Source organism: Hippocampus bargibanti, linkage group LG04 (assembly GCF_051943395.1).
Source record: "Hippocampus bargibanti isolate YZ-2025 linkage group LG04, ASM5194339v1, whole genome shotgun sequence".
In the NCBI taxonomy this organism is placed as follows: domain Eukaryota; kingdom Metazoa; phylum Chordata; class Actinopteri; order Syngnathiformes; family Syngnathidae; genus Hippocampus; species Hippocampus bargibanti.
The window spans coordinates 13,633,818-13,659,860 of record NC_142737.1 but is presented as its reverse complement, the minus strand read 5'-3'; the positions used below and the strand labels follow the sequence as shown (position 1 = coordinate 13,659,860).

Below are 26,043 nucleotides of genomic sequence, written 5' to 3'. Positions count from 1 at the left end.
ATTTCAAAAATTACTTTTACTGAAACAATCTCAGCTACTGGTAAACACGCAAAAAATTAGGAATGAACAGTTTGCAAGGGAGAATTGGATCAAAAATTTGTCAGACAGAGATCTCTCAGAGACAGAAAAGGCGGTACTTACCAAAGGTTTAAATTTCTCAGTGACTCCTAAAACTATACCTACAATAGATTACATCACGGCTACTGAATCGGCTATTAAAAATAACAAACTTTCGTATGCAGAGGCAGATGATCTACGCATTAAAATATCAGCTCTTCTCAGTAGTGCCAAACTTCCTCCGTCCAACATAACATGAGAAGAGAGAAAGGCGTTAACTACTCTACAAAAAGACAAAAATATTACTATTCTGCCAGCAGACAAGGGCAGATGCACAGTGCTTCTCAATTTTTTTAAAAAAATTGTACAGATGACGGCTGAAGAAACCTTCTCATTCTCTTATCCAAGAAACTTCGTCAGCAAACTAAAGTCTTACTGGTAGTTTAGGCCATATATAGATATATATATCCCTACTGTCCAGACATGGCTATGCTATGATAGGTCCCACCCCTCAGGGTGGGGGGAGCAGAGGACTACTCCCTGCCGCTCCACTGATTGTTCCTATTGTTCTGACTAACTACTGGCCTGATTGCCCCACTTCCACCGGTATCACCTCATCAGTATTACTAATCCTATTTTGCCTAAGTAGGCTGTTGTACGAACGATTCAAATTGAACCTCACCCCACCATATCGATTTAAAGAAGGATTTTGCTGTTTTATGAAAATTGCTTCTTTTACTCCCCTTTCAAACCATCTATGTTCTTTCGCTAAGATTTTAACCTCATTGTCGTCAAATGAGTGGTTGCTAGCTTTTAGGTGCAAATGTACTGCCGATTGAGGCCCACTAGTATTATTGGATTGGATTGGGTATTCCTTTATTAGTCTCACAGTGGAGAAATTTACATTTCACAGCAGCAAAGTGATGAAAGGAATGAAAGTAGAAAAACAAAATACATGAGCTGCTGGAAAGGCAGCCACTCTCGCGGCGCCGTCTTGAAGTCAAAAGAACAAAAAAAAAAAAACTAAATAACAAAGAATATGACAGCATAGAGACAATATGACAAAACAAAGACATAGAGAGACTTGCTGTCAGGACTTGCTGTACCCTCTTTGTGATGACATGAAGCAGTTCTAGATGAAAGAGGAGAGGATCAAAGCGTCTTTCCACCAGTGGATCAGGGACATCATGGTGGAATGTGCACGTCGACTACAAGCTAAATGTTGAAAGCAAACACGCAGCTGTAGCATCCATTGACGAAAAGAGATTGTCTCACATCTCCTGTCCCACATAAATCTGCTTCAATTCCAAGCCGCAACAGTCCCACATACGCATCGGCGCTCTGCGCTGACGCTCCTTTCTTCTTATCGCGGGCTCCTCAAACCATGCATCCATCCAGCTGCAGACTGTCCAACAGCACCGACCTTTCCGCTGAACAAAGGGGGGCTGTGAAGATGCTGCCCATTACAGGCACAAAAAAGCACAATGGTCCCTTTTGGTGTCCAGGGATGGCAGTCGGATGGCACCGACATTCCTCCCATTCAAAAACAGTACTGGCATATTCATGCTGCCGAAAAGGCGCAACCGCTCAGCACAGTCTCCTCCTTGATGAATGTCATTGTCAAAAATGATGAAAAACAATCTGTATCCGTTCCACACGACGCCCAGCAACACAAAGTGACAAAGAAAACACAAAACAAGACAAAAACAACCAAAAAAAGCAAGGCTCATGAGAGCACTTGCTGAGGCTGCCTACTTGGGCGCCATCTTGGACTTCTCCCTCCGATGTTGATAAAGTGTTTTTTTGAGAATTTGTTGAGTCTCCCCAATGTACTGCTCTTTACAATTTTCATTCTTACGATGTATTGAATAAACTACATTACTTTGTTTTTCATTTGGCAGCCTATCTTTTGGATGCACTAATTTTTGCCTTAAAGGACAACCAACGTCACTTTTTTGTTTTTTAACTGACATCAGAAAAACATTTTATTGCATCTAAAATACCCAAAACATGCCGTATGATATTTTTATTCAAATGCAAAACACCAATAAAAATGACTTAAAGTGTCCAAAATCTGCAAAAAATTGAGCTGCGAATTGGCCGTTTTTCAGAAAGTCCCGCACCAGTTCGTGACGTCACGCCAAGACGTTGCTGGAAAATCCAAACAATGGCTTCAGATTCGGATAATATGCTTTCTTGTTACACATTCAAATAGTTCTGAAGAGGAAAGCATACATGTTTGCAATCGATTAAAGAATTTATTCCATGCCATTTTGAGGCAACATTGGGGGGAAATGTATCACCCAAAAGAGTCAGAAAATGGCGTCCTACCTCCTGTGAGGAATTAATTAGCCCGTTTCCACAGGCTGATAAATTCCTTCCATGGAGCTTGGTCGCCCTCTTCTGGCGGCTTTTGGGTGCAACACGAGGTTTTTAGACCAAACAAGCTAAATAAACAGCTAAATACATTGACTGATGAGTGATGGAAGGACTACTACAATGTGTCTTTTTTTCAGTCAGGGGCGTTCCTTCAGTGACGTCACGTACGGACTCGTCACCAACTCAAAAACAAGACTTCCTGAATATTCAGTGCGAGTCTTAAAACGTAAAATATAGCTATATGCTATGCTCAGTAGAAGTCATTTGAAGCCATTTTACAAATTATGGACACAACTTGTCCGGAGACGTCGGTTGTCCTTTAAAGTGTTTATCGGTTTGAAATAAGTAGGAATTTTGTGTTGCCAAAGGACTCTCTTACACAGATCTATTGTTTAATGTAAATAAATATTTTTAATTGAAATAATTACCCAACTAATTTTACCTATGCATAAAAAAATAAAATAAAAAGCTAATATTTGACTGTCTTTTGTGTTTTGGTGTAGACATACACTAAATAAATAGCTTTCCATCACCCACACTGTACACTCTAACCTTGTTACAAAGTACATTGAGGCACATACCTGCCCATGTCAAGCGCTTTGTTACAGCTTCTGCTGTTGTTAAAGCGCTATATAAATCAATATGTATTGTATTGTATTGTATAACAAATATGTAGATTATATTAGCATATTTGACAGTAAAGCTGACTTTGAAATATAACAGTAGCTTGTTGTAAACATTTCCACTAAAATAGCCACCGGCTATGATGTAAAATATAGGATGAACATGTAAATACACAAACGTCTAAGAATGTATAACCATTTCACTTAGAAAATCGTGAAGACAGAAAAAAAATATACAGTTCATTAGACATTGGAGCAAACAAAACTAGCATTCTGTCAGGGTTATCAACACAAACAGACGTGAACGTTCACTGGGCCAAGGCCTCATCATATATTACACACTCATGATCACCATGGTAACACCAAGTGCACACACACACAACACACGCACACACACACACGCACACACACACACACACACACACACACACACACACACACACACACACACACACACACACACACACACACACACACACACACACACACACACACACACACACACACACACACACACACACACACACAGACGCTCCTAATAGGACTCTCCATCTGGCCATGTAAATCAAGAGCAACCTTTGCTGACCTCTTGGGCTGTGCAGTTTGACAGCACATCACTCCATAACTGTGTGTGTGTGAGTGGGCGTGTGTGTGTGTGTGTGTGTGTGTGTGTGTGTGTGTGTGTGTGTGTGTGTGTGTGTGTGTGTGTGTGTGTGTGTGTGTGTGTGTGTGTGTGTGTGTGTGTGCGCGTGCGTGTGTGTGTGTGTGTGTGTGTGTGTGTGTGTGTGTGTGTGTGTGTGTGTGTGTGTGTGTGAATCTAAACAATAAAGAGGGAGACTGATGCATTGTTTATTGAAAATAACTACATACATTTGGCTTATATGGCTATTGAGAGGGTATACGACATTACAAGCAGGAATGTTTTCTTTATCAACTGCAAAGAGTGACTCATTTCATTGTGGTTGACTGAACCATTTATATCTGGATGCATGTATTATATAAAACATGCATACAAGGAGTAGCACAATATCCAGAATGGAAAAAAATGTCGCAAAAACATAATTGTTTGTAATTAATTCAATTGTGTCACCATTGTACACACATATTAAGTCATATTTTTAATGAGAAAATTCTGGACAAAAGGAAAACTGGTGGTTTTTTGGCAGGGGGGCAATTTGATGACAAGACAGTTGGAATTTCAAGAGGGACATGTCTGCATTTTACCAGAATAAAGGTGTCAAATGCTATTTGAAGCGTGAAAAAAATCTTTGTTAAAGATTATAAAGTAATGAGGATAAAATATAAGCAATAATTTATACCCCCTAAAAATGTGTTTTTGCAAATAAAGCCTGAATTAAACCATGTCTACACAACAAATATTTATGAGAATAAATCATCCCTTTGCATCTAATTGTTTGCTGACAATCCCTGACATGGACGCGTATGCTAATGAGCAACTTAATTAGGCCAATCAGGTGAGTCAGAATGGCGGTCATTAGTGCTAATTGCCATGCTAATAACTTACACAAGTGTGTGTATGTCTCCGTAGAAGGGGTTTGTGTGACCTACTTGTTCAAGTCCTTCCTCACTCCCCCAAGAATGTGTGTGTGTGTGTGTGTGTGTGTGTGTGTGTGTGTGTATGTGTGTCCATCAAATCCATTAGCGTCCTCCCTGAGCGGGAGACTTGCCAACCAATCAGGCGCAGGCGTGCTTGTCAGCAGGTGTAGTCAAATGGCGGGTCAGATTTATCAAAGTGACAGAGCCCGCCGCACAGCGTGACAGTGGCATTTATCTCTCTCCATCTCACTTTCGCGCGCACATACACGCACGCACGCACACATTCTCACACACACACACACACACACACACACACACACACACACACACACACACACACACACACACACACACACACACACACACACACACACACACACACACACACACACACACTTACACGCCACATGAAAGTCACATCAGCTTGACTTTATTTAGTGCAGGATGCAAAGGATGCTCTCGCCTCAGGGGAGCGAGAGAGAGAGAGAGAGAGAGAGAGAGAGAGAGAGAGAGAGAGAGAGAGAGAGAGAGAGAGAGAGAGAGAGAGATAGAGAGAGACAGAGCGAGACCATGGATGCGGGGGAGGGGGTAGCTGCTTGAATTATGTTAAAATATGTACTGAAATAAAAGCCCAAGATATAAATACCTCGTTTTGATCTACGGCAATGCTAAGCTAATGTCACCTCTTTCCATTGCTTTCTTTTTATGAGATGGTTGCCCCTGCCAACATGGCCGCCGCCAAGACATTGGCTGTGAACCTGTTCTAGTCTGTAACTGGATACCCGTGACCACAGCGTCGCAGGTGACAGCGACAGTACAAATGGGCATTTTGAGGTTAGTAGACACCATTTTCTGTCTGTCAAATCCAGGAATCCATTGGTTCTTTCTCTGAAAATACTGTGTTGGATGCGTGCCTTTAACTCATTCACTGCCATTCACGAATTAATTCGGGAATTGACAATGTGACATCGCGCGCCATTCCCAAATTTGTTCGGGTTTTGTTTTTTCTTTTTTTCAGTGCCGATAAAGCGCTGGCCATGGCCTCTGGCAATGTTTTTTCCTTTCCACAAGTGGAAAGCATTTACCTTTTTTCTATGTTCGCGCTTTGTTCCGCGTTAAAGCGCTATATAAACCAATATGTATGTATTGCATTGTATTGTATTTTGGACATCCACCCTCATTTCAGTTCATGTAACTTCAGACTCACATAATTTAGGAATAAACTCTTTTTTTATGATAAAAAAAGAGAGTCTACGGATTCTTACGCTGCATTGAATGTTTATGTAGTCCTAAAACTTAATATTCTGTAGGTCCTGGAATTTGAGTGACAATGACAAAAACCCTGGCACTGGAGGAGTGGACATATTTTTGCACATCGTCTGGCAGTGAATGAGTTATAATGGATGGAGTGACAATGGGAGCTGAGGTCAGGGTCACTCCTTGTAAGTGTTTGCATTTTGTATCCAGGAATTGGAATGTTTTTCTGATTCACTGTATATGTTACATTAATGACAATTGTAGTAATTGTTGGGTATAACAAAAATGTGTTGTTTTTTTTATCCGGTGCAGTTCCAGATTCTGTTGCTTGGCAGAAAAAAAATCTGATAGGTATAGATATTAAAAATGTTAGATTTGGATTTATTTATGATATGGGAGACATTTTTGTTGTTTTTGACTTCAAGATGGTGCCGTAATATAAAGTGAATGCATTTACAGCAGCTGCTGTATTTTTTTTTTATTTCCCTTTCCTCTTTCATCACTTTGCTGCTGTCTCCAATGTAAATGTCTCCAATGCGAGACTAATAAAGGCTAATCCAATCGAATCCAATGCCTATCAAATTTCATCCAGTTGCAAGATGGGAATTTTCAAACATGAAGCAATTTGGGAAATTTTCTCTTTTTTTCTTAAAAGACAAGTAGGAGCGCTAGACTTCCTGCGTCGTTTTTTTCAAACACAATTTGGTGAAATTTGTCAATCATTATAACACGCTGAGTTTAATGTTGCTAAGTGTTAAATTCTTGTTTAGGGATGTGAACAATGTTTATCTACCCTTCTAGAGTGCATATGGATAGTGATATCTTTCCTTTTTTTCTTTGCGTGTGTGTGCGCGCACGTGCGTGTGTGTGTGTGTGTGTGTGTGTGTGTGTGTGTGTATGTGCGTGTGTGTATGTGTTCAAAAGAGACAGTGATATACGATTTGCTGCGACTCCCGCTGTCAGACAGCATCGCATCATGCACTTGTGTCACTGCCCACACGCACACACACGCGCACACACACACACACACATGCGAGCATGCACGCAAGGAGTCTGAGGCGATAAGCGAGTCTTTGAAGGTGGAAATGAGTTTTGGCGCCTGGCTGCTCCTGTCTTGCGGGTCATGTGACTAAATCCTCCGACATAACATGATAAGACAGCTACTCCGTGTATGTGTGTGCGTGTCTGTGTGTGTCCATCTCAATGTATGAGTAACTAGATATGTGGATGCACGTGTGTCAGAAAATGTTGTTTTCTTTTTACAAAATTGAGTTTTTTAAGCATTGAGTCATAATAAAGTGGGGGTAAATAAATGTTTTTTATAGAATAAAGTCACCAATATTTAATTAAAAAAATACACTTCAAATATAATGACATAAATATCCTCACACAAAATACTGCAACCCATCTCACACACAACTGCATTTGTTTTGCCCCCATACGACACACAACTAAAATATGACCATACACACAACAAAAAAATAAAATATGACTTAACTCCTCAATACCTCAGACTGTGAGAATGTTTGAGTAGCGACAATATGTCGATCGCGATCGACCAGTTACAATTGGTAGATCACATGACAAGGTGATGTGACATTCCATGAACTGACGCTATACAAATAAAGTTGAGAATTTTGAAAAAAAAACCTAGACGTCAGCCTATCAGCTATTACTTCACTTGATTGATAGAGCGGACAACCAATCAGATGACGTCTCATTATTAGATACACTGTGTGCTTAAACCACGCCCCCGTATGAGCGTTTCAGGTGTGTGCGTGTGTTTTAGTGATGTGTCGTTCGCAAACGAGCCGGTTCTTAGAGCCGGATCTCTGAAGTGAACGAAGAGAGACGACTCTTTACAAGGAGCCGGAAATAGGAGCAGACTTTTTTTGTCCTCTATTCCCCTCCCCCAGTCTTCGGAGGAGGGAGGGGAGAATTATAGACACACGCAGCAGTGAGGGGAAGGGGGGGGGGGGGGCGTAGACAGGTGGACAAATGTATCACATTATGCTGTTATTATTATTATTCAATTATTATATTTTTTACTAGTTGGTATGATATCATTGTTATAGACAAATGTTATCTCATCATGCTGCTGTTATTGTTATTATTCAATTATTATATTTTTTACTAGTTGTTATGGTAGCATTATTATGAAAAGCAAATTAGTGACAGCTTATCATCAGACCAGAGTAACCACAGGGAAAGTGAAACTTAGTAGATGCTCTCTGTGCACATATAAATCAAGCCATATAAATAAAAATATTTGTTTAGTGTATTTTTTTACATGTGCAATTCGTTTTTCACATAATTTTACATGATTTTTGGTAGGTAGTTAATTTCAGCAACAACAAAAAAAACTGGGGAGCCAAAAGAGACGGATCTTTTTAGTGAGCCGAGCAAAAAGAACCGGCTCTCTGAAAAGAGCCGGAATTCCCATCACTCGTGTGTGTGTGTGTGTGTGTATGAGAGGCTATCCTAAATTATGGAATTATGTCCCTAACAGCCACTCATAGCAATGACTGTTTTTTTTTTTTTGCATTTATCCAATATGCCTCTCTTGTGGCTCGGAAATGTGTGGCAGATAAACAGCCTTTAACACGTACACACATGCACACAAATGGCTGTATGTATACACAAACACACGGTAATCGGGGGATTTACAATGTGTAGTTTGGACCCTAATTGCTCTTCAGGTCCCTATGAGAACGCTGCCAAAGCCATTAGCTGCTGCTCTTCTCAGTGAGTGTGTGTGTCTGTGTGTACGTGCGTGTGTGTGTCATAAATGCTAATGCAAGCGGATGAATGTGTGTATATCTCGGTTAGCTTGGCTCCCCTCCAAGCCTTAAGAGCTAATTGGAATTAGAATAACATTCCTCAAAGGCTTCGCTGGCTTTCGTGCTAACGATTGAGGGGGAGAGAAGTGGTTCGGGGTGTGGATGAGGGAGAGTGTAGGGGAAACGAGGGAGAAGAGTGCGCCCTAACGATTGCCGCTAACAATGTTTGATTGGGATTTTTAATGAGGGGTAATCACTCAGCTGGAGAAGGGGAAGTGGGGGGGGGGGTATGTGGGTGGGGGGTCGGTGAGAAGGAGGAGGGAAAGGAAACAGAAATTATATCCTATTTGAGCTGTGAGTCGCACAAAGTGCATTTTTTTTCGTGTGTGTGTGTTTGTATGACTAGTCTTGTGAGGACCATTAACATTTTATACCACACGTAATGGAGACATTTTTGACACTCGAGGACCTTATGGCCGGCCCGCACAAGTTTTTCATTCTAAAGGCTTCTAGAGGGTCTACATATGCATCTGTTCAAGTTTTAGAGAGGTCCTCACAAATTCACCCAAAATCATTTTTGGTGTGTATTTTCATTTCACTTGGATATACACACCTTTTACTCACTGTGTGTGTGTCTGTGTGTGTGTGTGTGTGTGTGCGTGTGTGTGTGTGTGTGTGTGTGTGTGTGTGTGTGTGTGTGTGTGTGTGTGTGTGTGTGTGTGTGTGTGTGTGTGTGTGTGCGTGGTTAATGAGAGGAAAAAGTTTATACCACAAAAAGTAAAAATTTTAACCAAATTCACCACAGGGGTGAGGACTTTGAATGTACACATTCAGAAACCTCACTCCTGCTGTTATTTCAGTTTCAAGTCCACTTTTTATTTATTTGTTTTTAAAGAAGTTGAAGTGGGAAATGGGGTGACATTTAGTGTTCAAATGTAAGATGCTCTCTAAACTTAATAGCAACGGTGGTCCTCACTCGCCTCACCCTCACTTACCTGGAGTTATCCGAACCTGACAAAACCGTTGAAACAGGAATGTGTGTGCGCGTGTGTGTGTGTGTGTGTGCGCGCGCGTGTGCGTGTGTGTGCGTGTTTGTATTGGGGACAGGGTAGACATGTTTACACAGTCAGTCATGTTGACGCTCGGGCCCTTCTATATATGTCTACTAATTTGTAGCTGTTGTCACAGTCTGAAAGAGAGATTATTTCAACAATTTTGACATTTCTTCCTCCTGATGACCACGAGTGGACTAGATTAGCCAGTATGTGACCTACTGGGCTCACGACAAGCCGACAATCGATACAGTCCCTTTTGTTTTTTTCATTCCGCTCCCAATCGATTCAACCTGAGCAGCAATCAATAACGAGACAACAGCCACAAAGAAAAGTCAGTGTGGGAAATATCAGACCACTGGAGCCTGGACAATGCTTATACGGGGTTCTATGTGTGTGTGAGGAGTGAAAAAAAAATGATGGAGGAGGTTAGTGATGGTGTCAGGGGAGAGATAGCTGTAAAGACGGATCGACAGAGAGATGGAGACTGATTACAGCCCACCACTGACACAGTCAAGGCCCCTGGGGAGGAGGTGCTATAACTCCCCCAAAGCCTCCCCCTGCTCCTGCCATCCATCCCCGATTGAGTAGCATCTGCCACAATGTAAAATATAGGAAATCACACAAAGTCAAACCTCTGAATGTTAAATGGCCCAAAAGTCAATATAGATATGAAGTTCAATCTGACAGGAGCAATTTTGAGACTCTGCAAGCTTTTTATGGAGCCTAATAATGATATTTTTTTAAAAGAGCCAAAAATTTGTGTTTGACAATTTAATAGTCTGCATGGCATGAATAAATGAATGAATCCATCCATTCATCCATTTTCTGATCCACCTGAAAGGGTTAATTTAATTGGATTAGCCTTTATTAGTCTCACAGTGGAGAAATTTACATTTCACAGCAGCAAAGTGATGAAAAGAATAAGAAAGGAAAGGAAGAAGTAGAAAAACAAATACAGGAGATGCTGTAAAGGCAACCAGTCTTGCGACGGCGCCATCTTGGAAGTAAAAAACAACAACAACAAAACTAAATCGTGTGACATAACACAAAAGACAGACAAGTCATTCAATCTTCAACACTTTCTGCACCCTCTTTGTTGTATGAAGCAATTCTAGATGAAAGAGTAGAGGATCAAAGCATCCTTTTCACCCATGGATCAGGGCCGTCATGTTGGAATGTGCATGTCTACTAAATGTTGAAAGCAAACACGAAGCTGTAGCATCCATTGACGAAAAGAGACTGTCTCACAGCTCCTGTCCCACGTAAATCCACTTCAATTCCAAACTGCGACAGATGAAAAACGGAACCTGGAAAATCTGTGCTTGATTTTTTTTTGCATTTTATTTTGATTCATTTAATCTGAGAACTGCAAAGGGTCGAGCCCGTCAGAACAATAAAATTAACACACATCTACTGTCCCACGCAAATCCGCTTCAATTCCAAGCCGCGACAGTTACACATATGCGCGTGATTAGAAACGATTAGAAATAATTAATATTAATATAATATGTATGTTTAGTTTGAACTTTCATTTGTTGACTGAGTCTCGCATCTGACGACTCAGGGCAGCCTGCAGACCACTTGTGGTATTGCATACGTCCCATACAATTACTGCATCATGATATATTATAATAATAATAACAATAATCCATTTCATTTCTAAGCGCCTTTCAAAACTCTCAAGGTCACTTTACAGTCACAGGATAAGTTTTTCTGTGGGTGAGAAGCGGCAGCCACACGCGCCAGCGTTCACTCAACCCGGAAGTACCTCAAATAGGTAGCCAGCTAGCTAGCTAGATAGCTATATAGCGAATAGATAGCTAGCTAGATTGCCAGCCAGATATGTGGTGTGCCTTATATTTGGAAAACGTTTATATACTTATATTTTGTGATTGAAATTCGGTATTCTTCCTATACCACCCCCACCCCATCCCCCCAAAAAATGTATATTCTCCTTCACCTTATCATAGCTTCTTCCCCATGAGGGGATTCTCCGGACTGTCGGAGCAGAAAATGGAGGCTGGTGGACAGGGAAAATGAGTTTGAGGAAGTGGGAGGAAAAATGGAAGGGGGGGGGGGGGGTAATAGGATGCACTCTCAGGTCTGAATATTAGGTACACCTGTCCAATCCTGTGACCATAACAATTTTTTTAACATATCCTAAATTTTAACAGCTCTAGAAAAACGTCAGATTCAAAACAAATTTGCGAGCGCGACACAAGCAATGGGACCAAATATGGGGGACAAACAGAGGATTTGGGATTATGGAAATCAGGTTGTGATCTGTGAGGCGCTAATCCTCGCCGCGGTGAACAAAAAACCATAAACCATAAAAATAAAAATAAAAAATAAAGAAAAAGGTTAGCCAGATTAAGCAGCAGATTAGCCACGTAGCCATGATCATATTTCATAAATATATACAGTATGTATAAATATGGACGGTCTGCGGTTGGAGGGATGCATGGCTTGAGGAGCCGGCGATGTGACGAAAGGAGCACCGATGCGTCTGTGGAACTGTCGCGGCTTGGAATTGAAACGGATTTACGTGAGACAGTCTCTTTTCGTCAATTGATGCTACAGGTTCGTGTTTGCTTTAAACATTTAGCTTGTAGCAGACGTGAGCATTTCACCGTCCCTGATCCACTGGTGACAAGGACGCTTTGATGCTCTCCATCTAGACCTACTTCATACAACAAAGAGGGGGCAGAAAGCGCTTAAAATGGAATGACTGTCTGTGTCTTTCGTGTTGTGTCACATTATTTGTTATTTAATTGTTTTTGTTGTTTTGACTTTAAGATGGCGCCGCGAAAGTTGCTGCCTTTACAGCTGTTTTTCTACTTCATCTTTTCCTTTCCTCGTACTTTCATCACTTTTGCTACTGCATCACTTTAGGCGTGTAAAAATATCACACTCATATATCCGTTTTGTTGCTTTTCTCAACTGCAGGGAGTACAAAGAGTCATGTTTGAATAGGTGCTGCTGTTTTGGTGAGCAACAAGGCTGTAAGGGGTTCTGCGTGTCAATGAACTGAGATAATTGCATGTGAAAACATTTGCGTCACGTCAAATCTACAGAAAGCGCTTCTGGACTTTGATTATCACAGACGTGGATACCACCGGAGGGGGTGGTGGAGGGATGTTATTATGAAATGGAATTAATCAAGAGACATGCTTATTGCTGCTCCCACTTAACGAGGCATGAAGTGCTAACGAAGCGGCGGGTGTTGATGCGAGCAGCGGCATATCTTCACGACGTGACAGTCGGCCTCAGGTGAAGATGTTAAAGATGGAAAATCCTCAGTGACGCACGCGCACACACGCGTGCCCATTTATCTCTATCCTATTGAATAACTCTGTGATGCTTTCCATATTCCATGTGAAGGATTATTACAGTTTACCCACAATCCCCAGCAGCTGATTATCCTCCGTGTTGACAGGACAGAGCTGCGCTATCGGCGTTGTGCAGCAGCCTGTGCCCGCGTGCGTGTTGTATGTTCATGCGGCAAACGGGCAGGTGTTTGCAGTTGATACCTGCAGCTCCAGCGGGGCTTCATCACCTCAGCATGGGAGCTCACCTTGGTGGGAGGAGGAGGGAGACGCAGAACACAAAGCTCATTAGTTAGGTCTTGTGCATACACAAAAACACACAAATTCTACAGGGATGGCATAGTAACCTGTCTGGAGTTTTTGGCTAGAAATCGCTAAAAAAAATGGACAAAAAAGAGGATACGAGACTTTATTATTTAAAGGACAACCAACACTATTTTTTTGTTTCCTAACTGACATCAGAAAAACGTTTTTTAGCATCTAAAATACCAAAAACAGGCAGGCTGATATTTTTAGTCAAATGCAAAACACCAATAAAAATGAAAAAAGTGTCCCAAAACTACTTAAAAATGACCTCGGAAGTGGCGAGATTCAGAAGGTCCCGCCCCCTTGTTCATGATGTCACGCCAGGACATATTTGCCTTGCTCTAGAATCAAAACAATGGCTTCAGATTCGTAGAAGACACTTTCTTGTTACTCATCCAGTTATGATTATGATTCAATTAGTTCTGAAGAGGAAAGCATAAATGTTTGCAATCGATTAAAGAAGTTCTTCCGTATCATTTTGAGGCGTCTGGACTCCAATGTAGTCCCCAGAAAATGCACAAGATGGCGCCCAAGCTCCATTCGAAATGGGCTGATTTGTCTGCTGGAAATTTGTGTCAACTAGTATCAAATAGTAGTCTTGGTGCAACACACAACGATTCACCATCGCGTTATTTATGTGTTTTCCTTCTAATTTCGCCATCAACACGGATCAACACAAAGTTTTCAGACCAAACAAAGTACCGCAAAATGCATTGTGTCACTTTCTCGTTCAGGGGCGTTCCCGACGTGACATCACGTCAGGCATCGTCATCAACTCGAAAACAAGACTTCCTGAATATTCAGTGCGAGTCTTAAAACGTAAAATATAGCTATATGCCGTGGAATCTTTGTAAAATATGCTCAGTAGAAGTCATTTTACAAATTATGGACACAACTTGTCCGGAGGTGTCGGTTGTCCTTTAAGTCACGGTGGGACAAAAGTCTGGCCCACCAGTTGTGGCATAAAATTGTTGATTATTTTTGAAACATATTTTAGCCTGTTAACTTATTCACTGCCAAATGTGCAAAAATGTGTCAACTCCAGTGCCAGGGTTTTTGTCATTTTCACTCAAATTGCAGGACCCACACAATATTGAGTTTTAGGGCTACGTAAACCAAGGGTGTAAAACTCATTTGACATGGTGGGCCACATATGGCCGGACCATTGAAATGATACCATACATGCTATAAATAACCAAAATATCATGTCTTTCATTAGTTTTGGTGTAAAGAAGCACAAGAACATGAGGAAAATGATGACATTTAATGAACATTCCTTTTATTTCCATTCATTTCATTTCATGAACAAATGTGCAATTTACTTTTATTATTCACATATATGCATTGCAACTGATCCCAATGATTCTCCAACAGCCCAAAACTTTAATAAATTGGTATTGAAGAATATAGTAATGCACTTTAAGATTAAATGACATTTACAAAGAAAGGAATTTTTAACCATTCTTTGTTCCTGATATTTGGCATCTTTTGCCTGTACAAGTGCATCAATAACAGGTGTCATGTCCTGACTATAGCTCACACTTTCAGAATTTCATTGAAGTGCTTGTTTGTGAGCTTTGAACGTTACGAGTCTGGAGTTATCTGTGCTTGAGATAGGGGCAGCTGTCAAAATACAATACAATACAATACAATACAATACATACACATTGGTTTGTATAGTGCTTTAACAGCATCTGAAGCTGTAACATGGAAAAAGGGAAAGGCCAAATGGATTCCCTTTTCCCTTCCCATTCCCTTATGGCAGAGGAAAATATTGCCAGAGGTCTGACCAGCGCTTTATCGGCACCCACCTCCCCACACACACACACACACATACAAGAAAAATCAATGAACGAGTTAATGAATTTGAAATGTAATTGAGATCTTCTTTTTCTGAGCAACTAACAACATTTTCCACGTGAAGTGGACTTAAACATGTTTGTTGTTTAGCACCCACAGACTCATAGTTGCAATTTTAAAAATTGTTTTATTATTTTGGCAACAGACAAATTATTCATGGGAATCATGAATTATCTGTATACGTAATAAAAAAAATAAAAGATTAGATTTGATTAGATGACCTTTTATTTGTTTCACAATGGATACATTTACATTTCACTGCAGCAAAACGAAAATGCAGGAGATGCTGTAAAGGCAGCCACTTTCGCAGCGCCATTTTGAAGTAAAAAAAAAACTAATAACAATTAATGTGACACAAACAAAATACGCAGTCTTCAATCTTTAGCACTTTCTGCACTTTGCTGTATGAAGCAGTTCTAGATGAAAGAGGAGAGGATCGAAGCATCTTTTTCACCAGTGGATCAGGGACATCATGGTGAAATGTGCACGTCTGCTACGAGCTAAATGTTGAAAGCAAACACGAAGCTGTAGCATCCAATGACAAAAAAAGACAGCTCCTGTCCCACGTAAATCCGCTTCAATTCCAAACCGCGACAGATGATAAACAGAACCTGGAAAATCTGTGCTTGATTTTTTTTGTGCATTTTATTTTATTTTATTTTATCTGATAACTACAAAGGGTCGAGCCCGTCAGAGCAATACAATTAATTATTGGTTGGTAAATAGACTCATGACACACTACAGCGATATCTATGAAAATCAATCTTCCTCTTCTCTCTTACACGTTGTCAAAGGGTGAGTAATTTTACTGTATTTTAGTTTTAATTAAATGTTGTTTTAATTACACAACCTATGACAATATGACTTTAAAACGTTGCCTGTTATCTTTTATGAGCAACATATTTCTATTTCCAATCTTTGTGATGAAAAAATTGTTTGAGAATGTTTCCCTTTTCATAATGTTATACATCCCTTAATCGTTTAATACCGCTTCAAGTCGAACCATTCCAAGCCTTCAATATTTACAATGGGGCCATGAAGGGATAGGGGGGACGCGGTGGTGCACCCACGTCCCACATTGTGCATAGCAGTGGGAGAGCTTTTTTTGTTTTGTTTTTGTATGTTTTATTTATTTGTTTTTTTTTTTTTTTTACACGTGGTGCTGAGTTAAATAGGATTAGGGATTTGGGAGATTTACGGTGGAATAATCCGTCACTGTATCAGGGAGAGAGGGGGGAGGAGATGATGAAAAGAGAACGCTGTCATTCACTGCGCCCCATTCTGAGCGTGCAATGACATTGTCTCCCTTTTTTTCCTCCCAGGATCAGCTTTCATTTTGTCACCGCCGCTACTGTAATTGCCTCCTAATCGCTTCACACTGCCCGTGCGAGCGTGCGGCTGCGAGCATGCGGCTGCGCGAGTGCGCGAATTTACGAGACCCGGGATGGAGAATTAAACATTCACAGTAATTGATCAGATTTACAGTTTTACACGAGAGGGAGCGAGATCTGAGAGTCTGTTTGTTGTGGGTGTTAGTATAAAACAGCGGATTGGGCTCGGGTGTTATTTAACATGCGGTTGATTTGAACAGCTGCTGCAATGTGGTTTTATCGACACGCATGGTGTCCGCGCCAGTGTACATGGGCCAATAAAATGAAAGCAGCATACAATTCCGAGAATAAAACTGCTGTACTCGTCCAAAAAAGGTTTAAAAGTAATACTGTTTTATTCTCGGCATATGAAACTCACGAGGCTTGAGTTCAGGAACTCCTCCAGTCTGGTTTGCTAGCATAAAAGTTCATAGTTGCTACCTTTCTTACTCCACCTGTTAAAGTGGCCCACCAGATATGCTGATTATCAAAAATATTAATGTAGAGACATTATTCAACATGTGTGTTTTCTGGTCTAACTTGTCTTTAAACATTTTGCTCTGACGAACGACATAAATAAGAAAATGAAAAAAATGCAACAGTGCTAACTACATTAGCATTGAGCATAGCTAGCTACGCCCCCGAACTGACTCAGCCAAAGTGTGCTCATTCGCCACCCGTGCTCCGAATACAAACATTGAATGCGTTAAAAACTACAGCAAAAAAGATTGCAGTTTGACTGAGGTTGTGACTCACCGTGGTTGATGCTCATCAGCGGTGAAACGGGAATGTGACGTTGAGCCCGAGGATCAATGGATGGCCCCTGTAGGAAGAGTCAGGACACAGAGGCACATAGTCGCAGAGTAGCAAAATAATGAGTTACTTCAAAGTATGATTTAATAACTTACTTGAGGCTGCTGGAACCATTCAGCATGACACCGGTTACACTGGCACATCAATGAAAAAAAGTGGAAGGATTCATGCAGCTTTTGTCGTCAGTAACCAGAGCAAAGTACAAATAAAAGTTAGGAATATACTGTATCTTTTAAAAAAATGTGACTGTTTGTTATCTCCACTGCGAGACTAATAAAGGCAAATCCAATCAAATCCAATTCACTGCCAAAAATGTGCCCACTCCAGTGCCAGGGTTTTTGTCGTTTTCACTCAAATTCCAGGACCCACAGAATATAGTTTTAGGACTACTGGGGCCAGGGTTTTTGTCGTTTTCACTCAAATTCCAGGACCCACAGAATATAGTTTTAGGACTACTGTGATCCCTCGCTACTTCGCGGTTCACATACCGCAGTTTCAGTGCATCGCTGATTTTTTTCAGGTAATTTTTTATGGCATGCAAATGTGCAAACAAACAAACTAAAAGAAAACACTGCAAACAAAGCAGAATAAAATCAAACACACTGACTTTGAACAGCTCATGGAGCATTCTGCTTCTACAAAGAGGGCCATGTCGGTTGATAAATATCTTCTTGCTAAAAAAAGAGAGTGCCAACAACTACCGATAACAATGTTCTTCTCTCAGAGAAAGACCCCTTCAGTAGAAAAAGCGCAGCAGACTCCAGACGAATAGGCGCAGTAGCAAAATATTGTTTAACAATACCATTCTTTAAACTATTAAAAAAGTTTCATTCTGCAGTATGTAGTTTTGCATTGTGTGGATTTCACCTATCGCGGACTATTTTTGGAACGTATCTCCCGCAATAAACGAGGGTTCACTGTACATAAACATTCTATGCAGCATAAGAAACCTTAAACGTTCTTCTTTCATCAGATAAAAGTTAATTCCTAAATTATATGGGTCTGAAGTTATCTGAGCTTGATATGGGGGCGTCTGTACAAAATACAAAGCAATACATATTGGTTTATATATGGCTTTAACAACAGCTGTAATAGGTGAAGCTGTAACAAAGCGCTAACATGGAAAAACGGGAAATGCTCCCCCCTCGTGGAAGGAAAAAAACATTGCCAGAGGTCTGGCAAAACCAGAACAAATTCGGGAATGGCGCTCCACGTCATCTTTTCAATTTCCGAATAAATTCGGGAATGACAGTGAATGAGTTAATCAGATGAAAACTGCAACAACGGGTTGCTAATCCCTATTACGAGTTAGCAGCTCTAAACCAAGGTGTCAAACTATTTTTTAGCTGCGGGCCACATTGTAATTACAGTTTTGTCTTGGGGGCTGTTATGAATTTGAAGAAATTAGAATGTTTAAGCTTCTCCACATATACATATACATACAGAACGCACAACAAATGTATGAATAAGTAGTTCAAATTTGAAGTAAAAAATAATGACTGTTATTGTGGTTTACATGGGACAAATTGACATTTTAGTTGGGACTTTAACAACTTTCATGGGCCGAAAAAAAAGATGTGGCGGGCCAGATTTGGACCCCGGGGCATAATTTTGACAATTTGTGCTTTAAATTTTCTATATAGCGTATTAAAATTCAAAGCAGGAAAAAAAGATGGTGTTTTTGTGTTAAAAAAAAGACCAATTGCAACAAATAGTCATTTACGAAAAAAAACATTTATCTAAACATTTCAGATTAGCTGTTAAGACCATTTAGTTGTTTTTCAACATATCTTTTCCATGTAAAAGATGTACAAAAAAAACTTTCTAAACAACGCTCCATAAGAAAGCAACCAAAACAAAAAGAAAGATTTATGTACATTTTTACAAACATTCAATGGACAAAAATAGATTACAAAAAAAACAACATAAGCACACAGTCAGGAATTCTTGGGATTTTCAAAAGATGCACAAATGCTGATGCTCATCGTTCTTTGTCTAGGGAATACGGTTCGAGCCATGTTTATCCAGACCGATTATCAATCATCCATTGATGGTTAAGACTTATTGATTAACTAGCGTTTGAAGCAACTGAGTTGTCACTGTGGCATGCAGCTTGGAAACGGAAGTTCAGAACATTCAGACTCTTTCATTCAAATATTTTTGTGAATAAAGGATGAATTCATTGACTTCCGATGCCCTTCTCTAATTAAAAAAAAAACTTTCAAAAGAAGGGTTTAGGTCAGGTCCTGCATAAATAAAGTGTCTTTTATGGATATTTATTTGGTTTGCCGTTTAGTTCTTTCATTTAGGAAACTGATGGAGGAAACTTTGGAAAAAGCTCCACTACCCACCTATTTATTTTCTGTCGCGCTAGTTGAAATTATCATGACTGACTTGACCTTGGACTGGACGCTAGTCAGTTTCAGGACAAATATAAACTAACATCAATCGTTCTTTTTTTTCCCGAGAATTTGTCATCATTTGTGTTTGTTTCATTCACACTCACATTGACACCCATGGAGAGTTTATATGTGGAATAAAATGCATCAGTTCGAGAAGCACATGGAGAAACTCAACCAGTGCCTGAGCCGAGATGTAGAGAACCACTCGACGGGAGATGTTGCGAAACATCAAATATTTTTCCTCAAAAATGCTCATTATAGATATTTGTTCCATTATACTTTATTTCAAGGCTTGATAGGAAGTGAAATAAGGTCCGCCACCTAGCTATTAGATGGTAAAATGTTGCATGTGCCTCAAGACAATCGATGGCAGGAATGGATCTGCTTGTGTGTGTGTAGGTGGATTCCCTGTAAGGACAGCAGAGGTCACGGTAAGATGGCGTAGGCGTCTCCAAGCGGGGAGCTGAGGTTCATAGGGCAAAAGAGCCAACAGGCTCTGAGCATTCTCCGCCTCCGAGATTCTTCTTGGCTCATGTTCACCGTTTTTCGTCGTCGCTCGCCGTTTTCCAGCAATGCTTATTGGCTTCAGTGTTAACTCCGTAAAAAAAAAAATGGTGGTTCCCGTTGCCCGTTTCATGATCCCGAAAATAAAGAGGACAAAGAAACGCTTCTGACTGCCTTGTTCTCGTTTTCCAAGTTGCGACAAAGAAATTGGCGGTGCTCGATTCCAGGCTCTAAAAATGCACGGTACAGACGAGCCATTCATCGGCGTGTTAGTAGATGACCTCATAGACAGTGGCCTTCTTGTCCCCGGAACCAGTGACAATGTACTTGTCGTCCACAGATATGTCACAGCTGAGCACCGAGGATGATTCTTTAGACTGTAGGGCAGGTGAAAAAACACACAGACAGCTTTTTAAGAATGAAGATAAAGGGAGCTGTCAGGCCACAATAAAGCAACACCATATACAGACCTCTTACTCCCTTTTGACTCCTTACAAAAATATTTCAGTATGCTTTTGGATCCACAATGTCAAGGAGGCCATATTACTTTAAAATTCCATCCATAACCTTGCCCCCCCATAACTATCTGACCTTCTTCAAATTTCTATTCCCTCTCGTTCCCTCAGATCCTGTTCCTCCTTCCACCTATTATTATTATTAGCGAGGGGCACGCCATATTTTCGGATCTGCGGTCACGTTTCATCCAGTCATTCATTAATCCGTCAAAGCACGAGCGGCGCCTACCTGGAATATGCTGGCGCCGTAGGGAGTTCTCCATGCGTTTAACAAGTTGTCTTTCCCGGTGCTGACGAACCATTTACCTGCAGAAAAAAAGACGGACAGTCAATCAATAAGGTGCATTGAGGCCACCAAATGGTCACAGCAATTTTTAAAGTTTTTTTTTTACACAATTATTTATTTGCTTGTTTGTGTATGTGTTTGTTTATTTGTATATAGTTATTTTTATTATTGTTATTGTCTATTTACTTACATCTTTATCTTTTTATCTATTGTATGTATTTATATTTGAATTATAATTGCTTACTTATGTGTTTATCTATTTACCTCTATTTTTCCCTATTTATTTATGTATCAATTTACCTCTCGCTAGCTTTTTATCTTTTCATATATTTATTTATTTATCTATCTATTTACTTACTTATCTTTTATCTATTCATTTATGTATTTATCTACTTAACTCTTTTTCCATCTTTATTTATTTATACAATTTACCCTTACCTATCTTTTTATGTTTTCGTGTATTTAATTATTTATGTATTCATCTATTTACCTCTTCATCTTTTTAATCTATTTATTTATCTATTTACCTCTTTACCTATGTTTTCATTTATTTAATTATGTATTTATCTACTTATCTTTTTTATTCATTTATACAATTTACCCTTACCTATCTTTTTATGGTTTCATGTATTTAATTATTTATGTATAATAATTATTCCCTAAATTAAACCTTTCAGGGACAGTGGTTACTATAGTGGAGAACTTATCATCTTATCAGATTACAGGTTGCATGAAAGGGTTAAAGTGATTCTCAATTATCCACTTTCACTTAAATGGCCCAACAGTCGTACATATCTTTATCCAGGACAATGAAAGATTCCGTCAGATGGCAAAAGGGCACCTTCAACCCGCATCGTCATTCACTGCCATTCATACAACGGAATTTCTTTGTTTTCAATCATCGGTGTTCAAAGGAAGTCTTGCTTCACAGTCGGTCGGACAAACACCGACCTCAAGTAGCAGAAGGCAAACAAAGCTCTTACCGCAATAGGCAAACTGCAGGGAGAGCACGCAGCTCTCATGCAGATGAAGCTGGTATTTGTCCGGCTTGGTCACGTGGAGAACCTCAACGTTGCTGCTCTCCATGCCAACGGCCAGCCACTCTCCGGTCGGACAGTAGCCAAGGGAGAAGATCTGGGCACAGAATGGAGAGCTAGCGTTACCGGCGACGATGCGAGCATCGGCGTGTTGGAAGGGGGCCGCTGGTCTGTGGTAAACTTTTTGTCATGGCCATGTGGGTATTTTGGAGTGCCGCACCTGCGAAGTGAAGTCGTGCTGCTGCAGTTGACGTCCCTCTCGCAGATCCCACGAGCGGACGGTGTTATCCAGGCCTCCGGTCCACAGCTTGGTGCCATCGTTGGAAATGTCAATACAGCTGGCTCCATCTGTGTGGCCCTGGAACTGCCTGTGGGGAGGGGACATTGGTGGGGGGTACGAACACACGCACAGCTTAAATGTGGACACTGACTTGTGGATGCAAAAAAAAAAAAAAGGGGTATGGACAGAAATGAGAGACTTTTTGTCTTTGCCATCATTGGTATCAAGGCTCTCAAACAACATTGTATTAGAATTTTTTTCTTGGTTGCAACGCCCCCCAAAAAAATAAATGGAATGAATAAATAAATACATGAATAAATAAATACATACATAAATAAACAAATACATAAATATATTATACATGAATAAATAGAGATAGCTATCTATAGAGCTAGCTACCTATCTATCGCTTTATCTAGCAAGCTAGCTGCAGTATCAATCTGTCTCGATAGCCAGACAGACAGACAGACAGACAGACAGACAGACAGACAGACAGACAGACAGACAGACAGATAGATAGATAGATAGATAGATAGATAGATAGATAGATAGATAGATAGATAGATAGATAGATAGATAGATAGATAGATAGATAGATAGATAGATAGATAGATAGAGCTAGATAGCTAAATAAATGAATGGGGTGAGTATTGAATGTTAACCTTTACATTTTGGTCACAGAAAGTAAATGTTATGAACCAATGATGCAATGTGTGTATGTGTGCATGGTCTTACCTAACCAGCGTCTGATTGTGCAAGTCCCACACAGCGATGTTTCCGTCGCTGCAGCACGAAAAGCACACCTTGGAATCCGGGCTGATCGCTAGAGCGTAGCACGCCGGCGCCGACGACGTAAGTTCAGCCTTGATCCTAGGGGTGGGCGTGGCCAAGTCCCAGATAGACAGCGTGCTGGCCTCGCCGCCCACAATCAACGTGCGGCCGTCGGGAAGGAGACGGCAGGAACGGATGTAGTTGTCTCGATTCTAAGGGGACAGGTGAAGAAATCGGACTTTTGTCACTTGATTTAAACTACTTCCTGTATGTGCCACGCTGAGAAAAGCAGCCTGGAGGTATTTGCGGCAGTGTGTATCTACTTTTCCACCAACCGTTTAACTAATTAACTGTCAGACGTGAAAAATGTGTCCACTCCAGTGCCAGGGTTTTCGTCATTTTCACTAAAATTTCAGGAGACCCACAGAATATTGAGTTTAAGGAATACATAAACATTCAATGCAGCGTGAGAAACCCTAGACTCTCTTCTTTCATCAGGAAAAAAGAGTTAATTCCGAAGTTATATGGATCTGGAGTAACATGAGTGTGAAGTGGGGGTGGCTGCACAAAAGGCAAATGCTGCAAAAACAGTGCCAGAGGTCTGACAAGAACTTTATCGGCACCAAAGACAAAATAAAACCCGAACAAATTCGGGAATGGCGCTCGTAGTTCTAGCAAAGACACTGTTATGTGTGTAGCGCATTGTATGTGTGGCTTGTCTCAAGTACACCACACACGACAAGCATGTGAGATCTCCCACACTTCTCACATTTTAGAAATAGATTTGTTAAATCAAGTGAGGAAAATATGTTGGGCTGCCAAGTGGTGTACTCCATTTTGTCTCAATGACTTCATTATGCGATTTACGAAGAAAAAAAAAAACTCACCAAACAGTCAAGTTGTGACACTGGGCTCTTGTTACCGGGGTGACTGATGTCCCACACCTTGACGCAGCCCTTCCCGCCCGTGTAGACGTGCCGCGTGGGGTTACTGATTGTGACGGCGCAGACCACCTCGCCGTGGTTGAGCGTGTTGATTTGGCGCGCGTGGCGGGGGATACCCGGGCCCACCAAGGCGTCTGGAGGGAACGGAACCGGTTGCATCTGGCCATCGGCCGCCACGTGGAAAGAATAGGCACTAAGGGAACAGAACCAGGGAAAAAGAAGCAAAATATGGATTGTTGATTCACTCATTCACTGCCAGACATGTGCAAAAATGTGTCCCCTCCAGTGCCAGGGTTTTTGTCATTTTCACTCAAATTCCAGGATCCTCAGAATATTGAGTTTTAGAACTACTTAATTATTCAATGCACCATAAGAAACCTTAGACTCTCTTCTTTCATCAAAAAATAGATAATTCCTAAGTTATATGGCTCTGGAGTTATATGAGCTTGAAATGAGGGTGACTGTCCAAAATACAATGCAATATGAACATATTAGTTTATATAGCAGTTTAACAATAGCTGGACCTGGAACAAAGGGAAATGCTGCCAGAAACAGTGCCAGAGGTGTGGCCAGTGCTTTAAATGTCACGTTCGGGTTGGCGACCAACGGGTGGTGCTGTCGGCCTCGCCTGCAGCTGCCCAAGTGTTGGTCGATTTAATCAGTGGCAAAAAGGACTCCAGGCATGACCGTTCAGTGTCGGGTCATTGTTTGTTTCACCCTGTCAGGTTTGTTTCATCTTGTCATATTTTTATTCATGGTTTTGTTATATTTTGTTCCTGCTGACTTTATTTTAAAACAGTTTGTCAAATGCACCCTGCTCTTTCCTCCTGCCTGCTTTTTTGGGGTCCATCGCCACCTCGCAAATCGTGACATTATCGACACCCCAGCAAGGAAAAACAAAACCCGAACAAATTCGGGAATGGCGCTCCATGTCATATTTTCATTTCCTGAATAAATTCGGGAATGGCAATGAATGAGGTAATTATATGAAAACTGCAACAACGGGTTGCTAATCTCTTTATTATGAGTTAGTAGCTTGAAACTAAGGGTGTCAAACTAATTTTTAGCTGCGGGCCACAAAATAATTATGGTTTCCTATCAGGGGCCGTTGGGAATTTGGACAAGAAATTAGAATGTTTCATCTTCTCCACATATTACATACAGAACTCACAACAAATTAATGAATAACTAGTTTTCAAATTTGAAGTAAAAAATAATGTCTGTCATTGTGGTTTACATGTGAAAAATTTGGGTTGGGACTTTAGCAAGCTTAATGGCACTTGACATTGACTTTGCTTTCACGGGCCGAAAAAAATGATGTGGCGGGCCAGATTTGGCCACCGGGCCTTAATTTTGACACATGTGCTTTAAATTTTCTTTATAGTGTAGTAAAATGAATCCATTCGGGAATGGCAGTGAATGAGTTAATAGCAAAGATGCATCCGACGACCTCATAGGTTTTCACGCTAGTCCAACAAGCTGCCGCAAAAGTCACTTACGGCTTGCCACCAGGGATTCCGGACAGACTGGGAGGCATTCCGGGAACCCGCATGTGAGGGTGCGGATCAAAGCCGACCTTGATGAGAGACAGCACACACTTTATGAGCACAGTTCAAACAAACAAAAAACATCCACAGGCGCTGACAATATTTTGGTACTAATAGAGTGCATTACCATGTCTCGTGAGCAACTAAGCAAACAACCACACACAATCTGAAAATGAACGGCAAGTGTTAAGAGTATGTAAACACACACACACACACACACACACACACACACACACACACACACACACACGCGCGCACACACACACACACACACACAAACCTGACACACAAACAGCTGCTGAGTACACACAGAGTTACGGCAAACTGTTGCACAGACACAGGCGCCACTTGACTGAACATATTTAAACAGCGTA

At 40.8% G+C, this 26,043-nt stretch overlaps 1 protein-coding gene across 2 annotated transcripts in view; it reads right to left on the bottom strand.

The window, feature by feature from the left end:
* Positions 1–19,097: 19,097 nt before the first annotated feature.
* The window catches only part of LOC148899117 (transducin-like enhancer protein 1), a 43,232-nt gene continuing 36,286 nt past the window's right edge, over positions 19,098–26,043 (bottom strand). For both annotated transcript variants that reach the window (XM_088994144.1, XM_088994145.1), the window contains exons 14-20: positions 25,622–25,698; positions 24,066–24,315; positions 23,143–23,390; positions 22,348–22,495; positions 22,074–22,224; positions 21,034–21,110; positions 19,098–20,666 (exon numbers count right to left, since the gene is read on the bottom strand). In XM_088994144.1, coding sequence (XP_088850270.1) covers positions 20,559–20,666; positions 21,034–21,110; positions 22,074–22,224; positions 22,348–22,495; positions 23,143–23,390; positions 24,066–24,315; positions 25,622–25,698 — 1,059 coding nt within the window. In that variant the 3' untranslated portion in view covers positions 19,098–20,558. The remainder of the gene's footprint in view (positions 20,667–21,033; positions 21,111–22,073; positions 22,225–22,347; positions 22,496–23,142; positions 23,391–24,065; positions 24,316–25,621; positions 25,699–26,043) is intronic.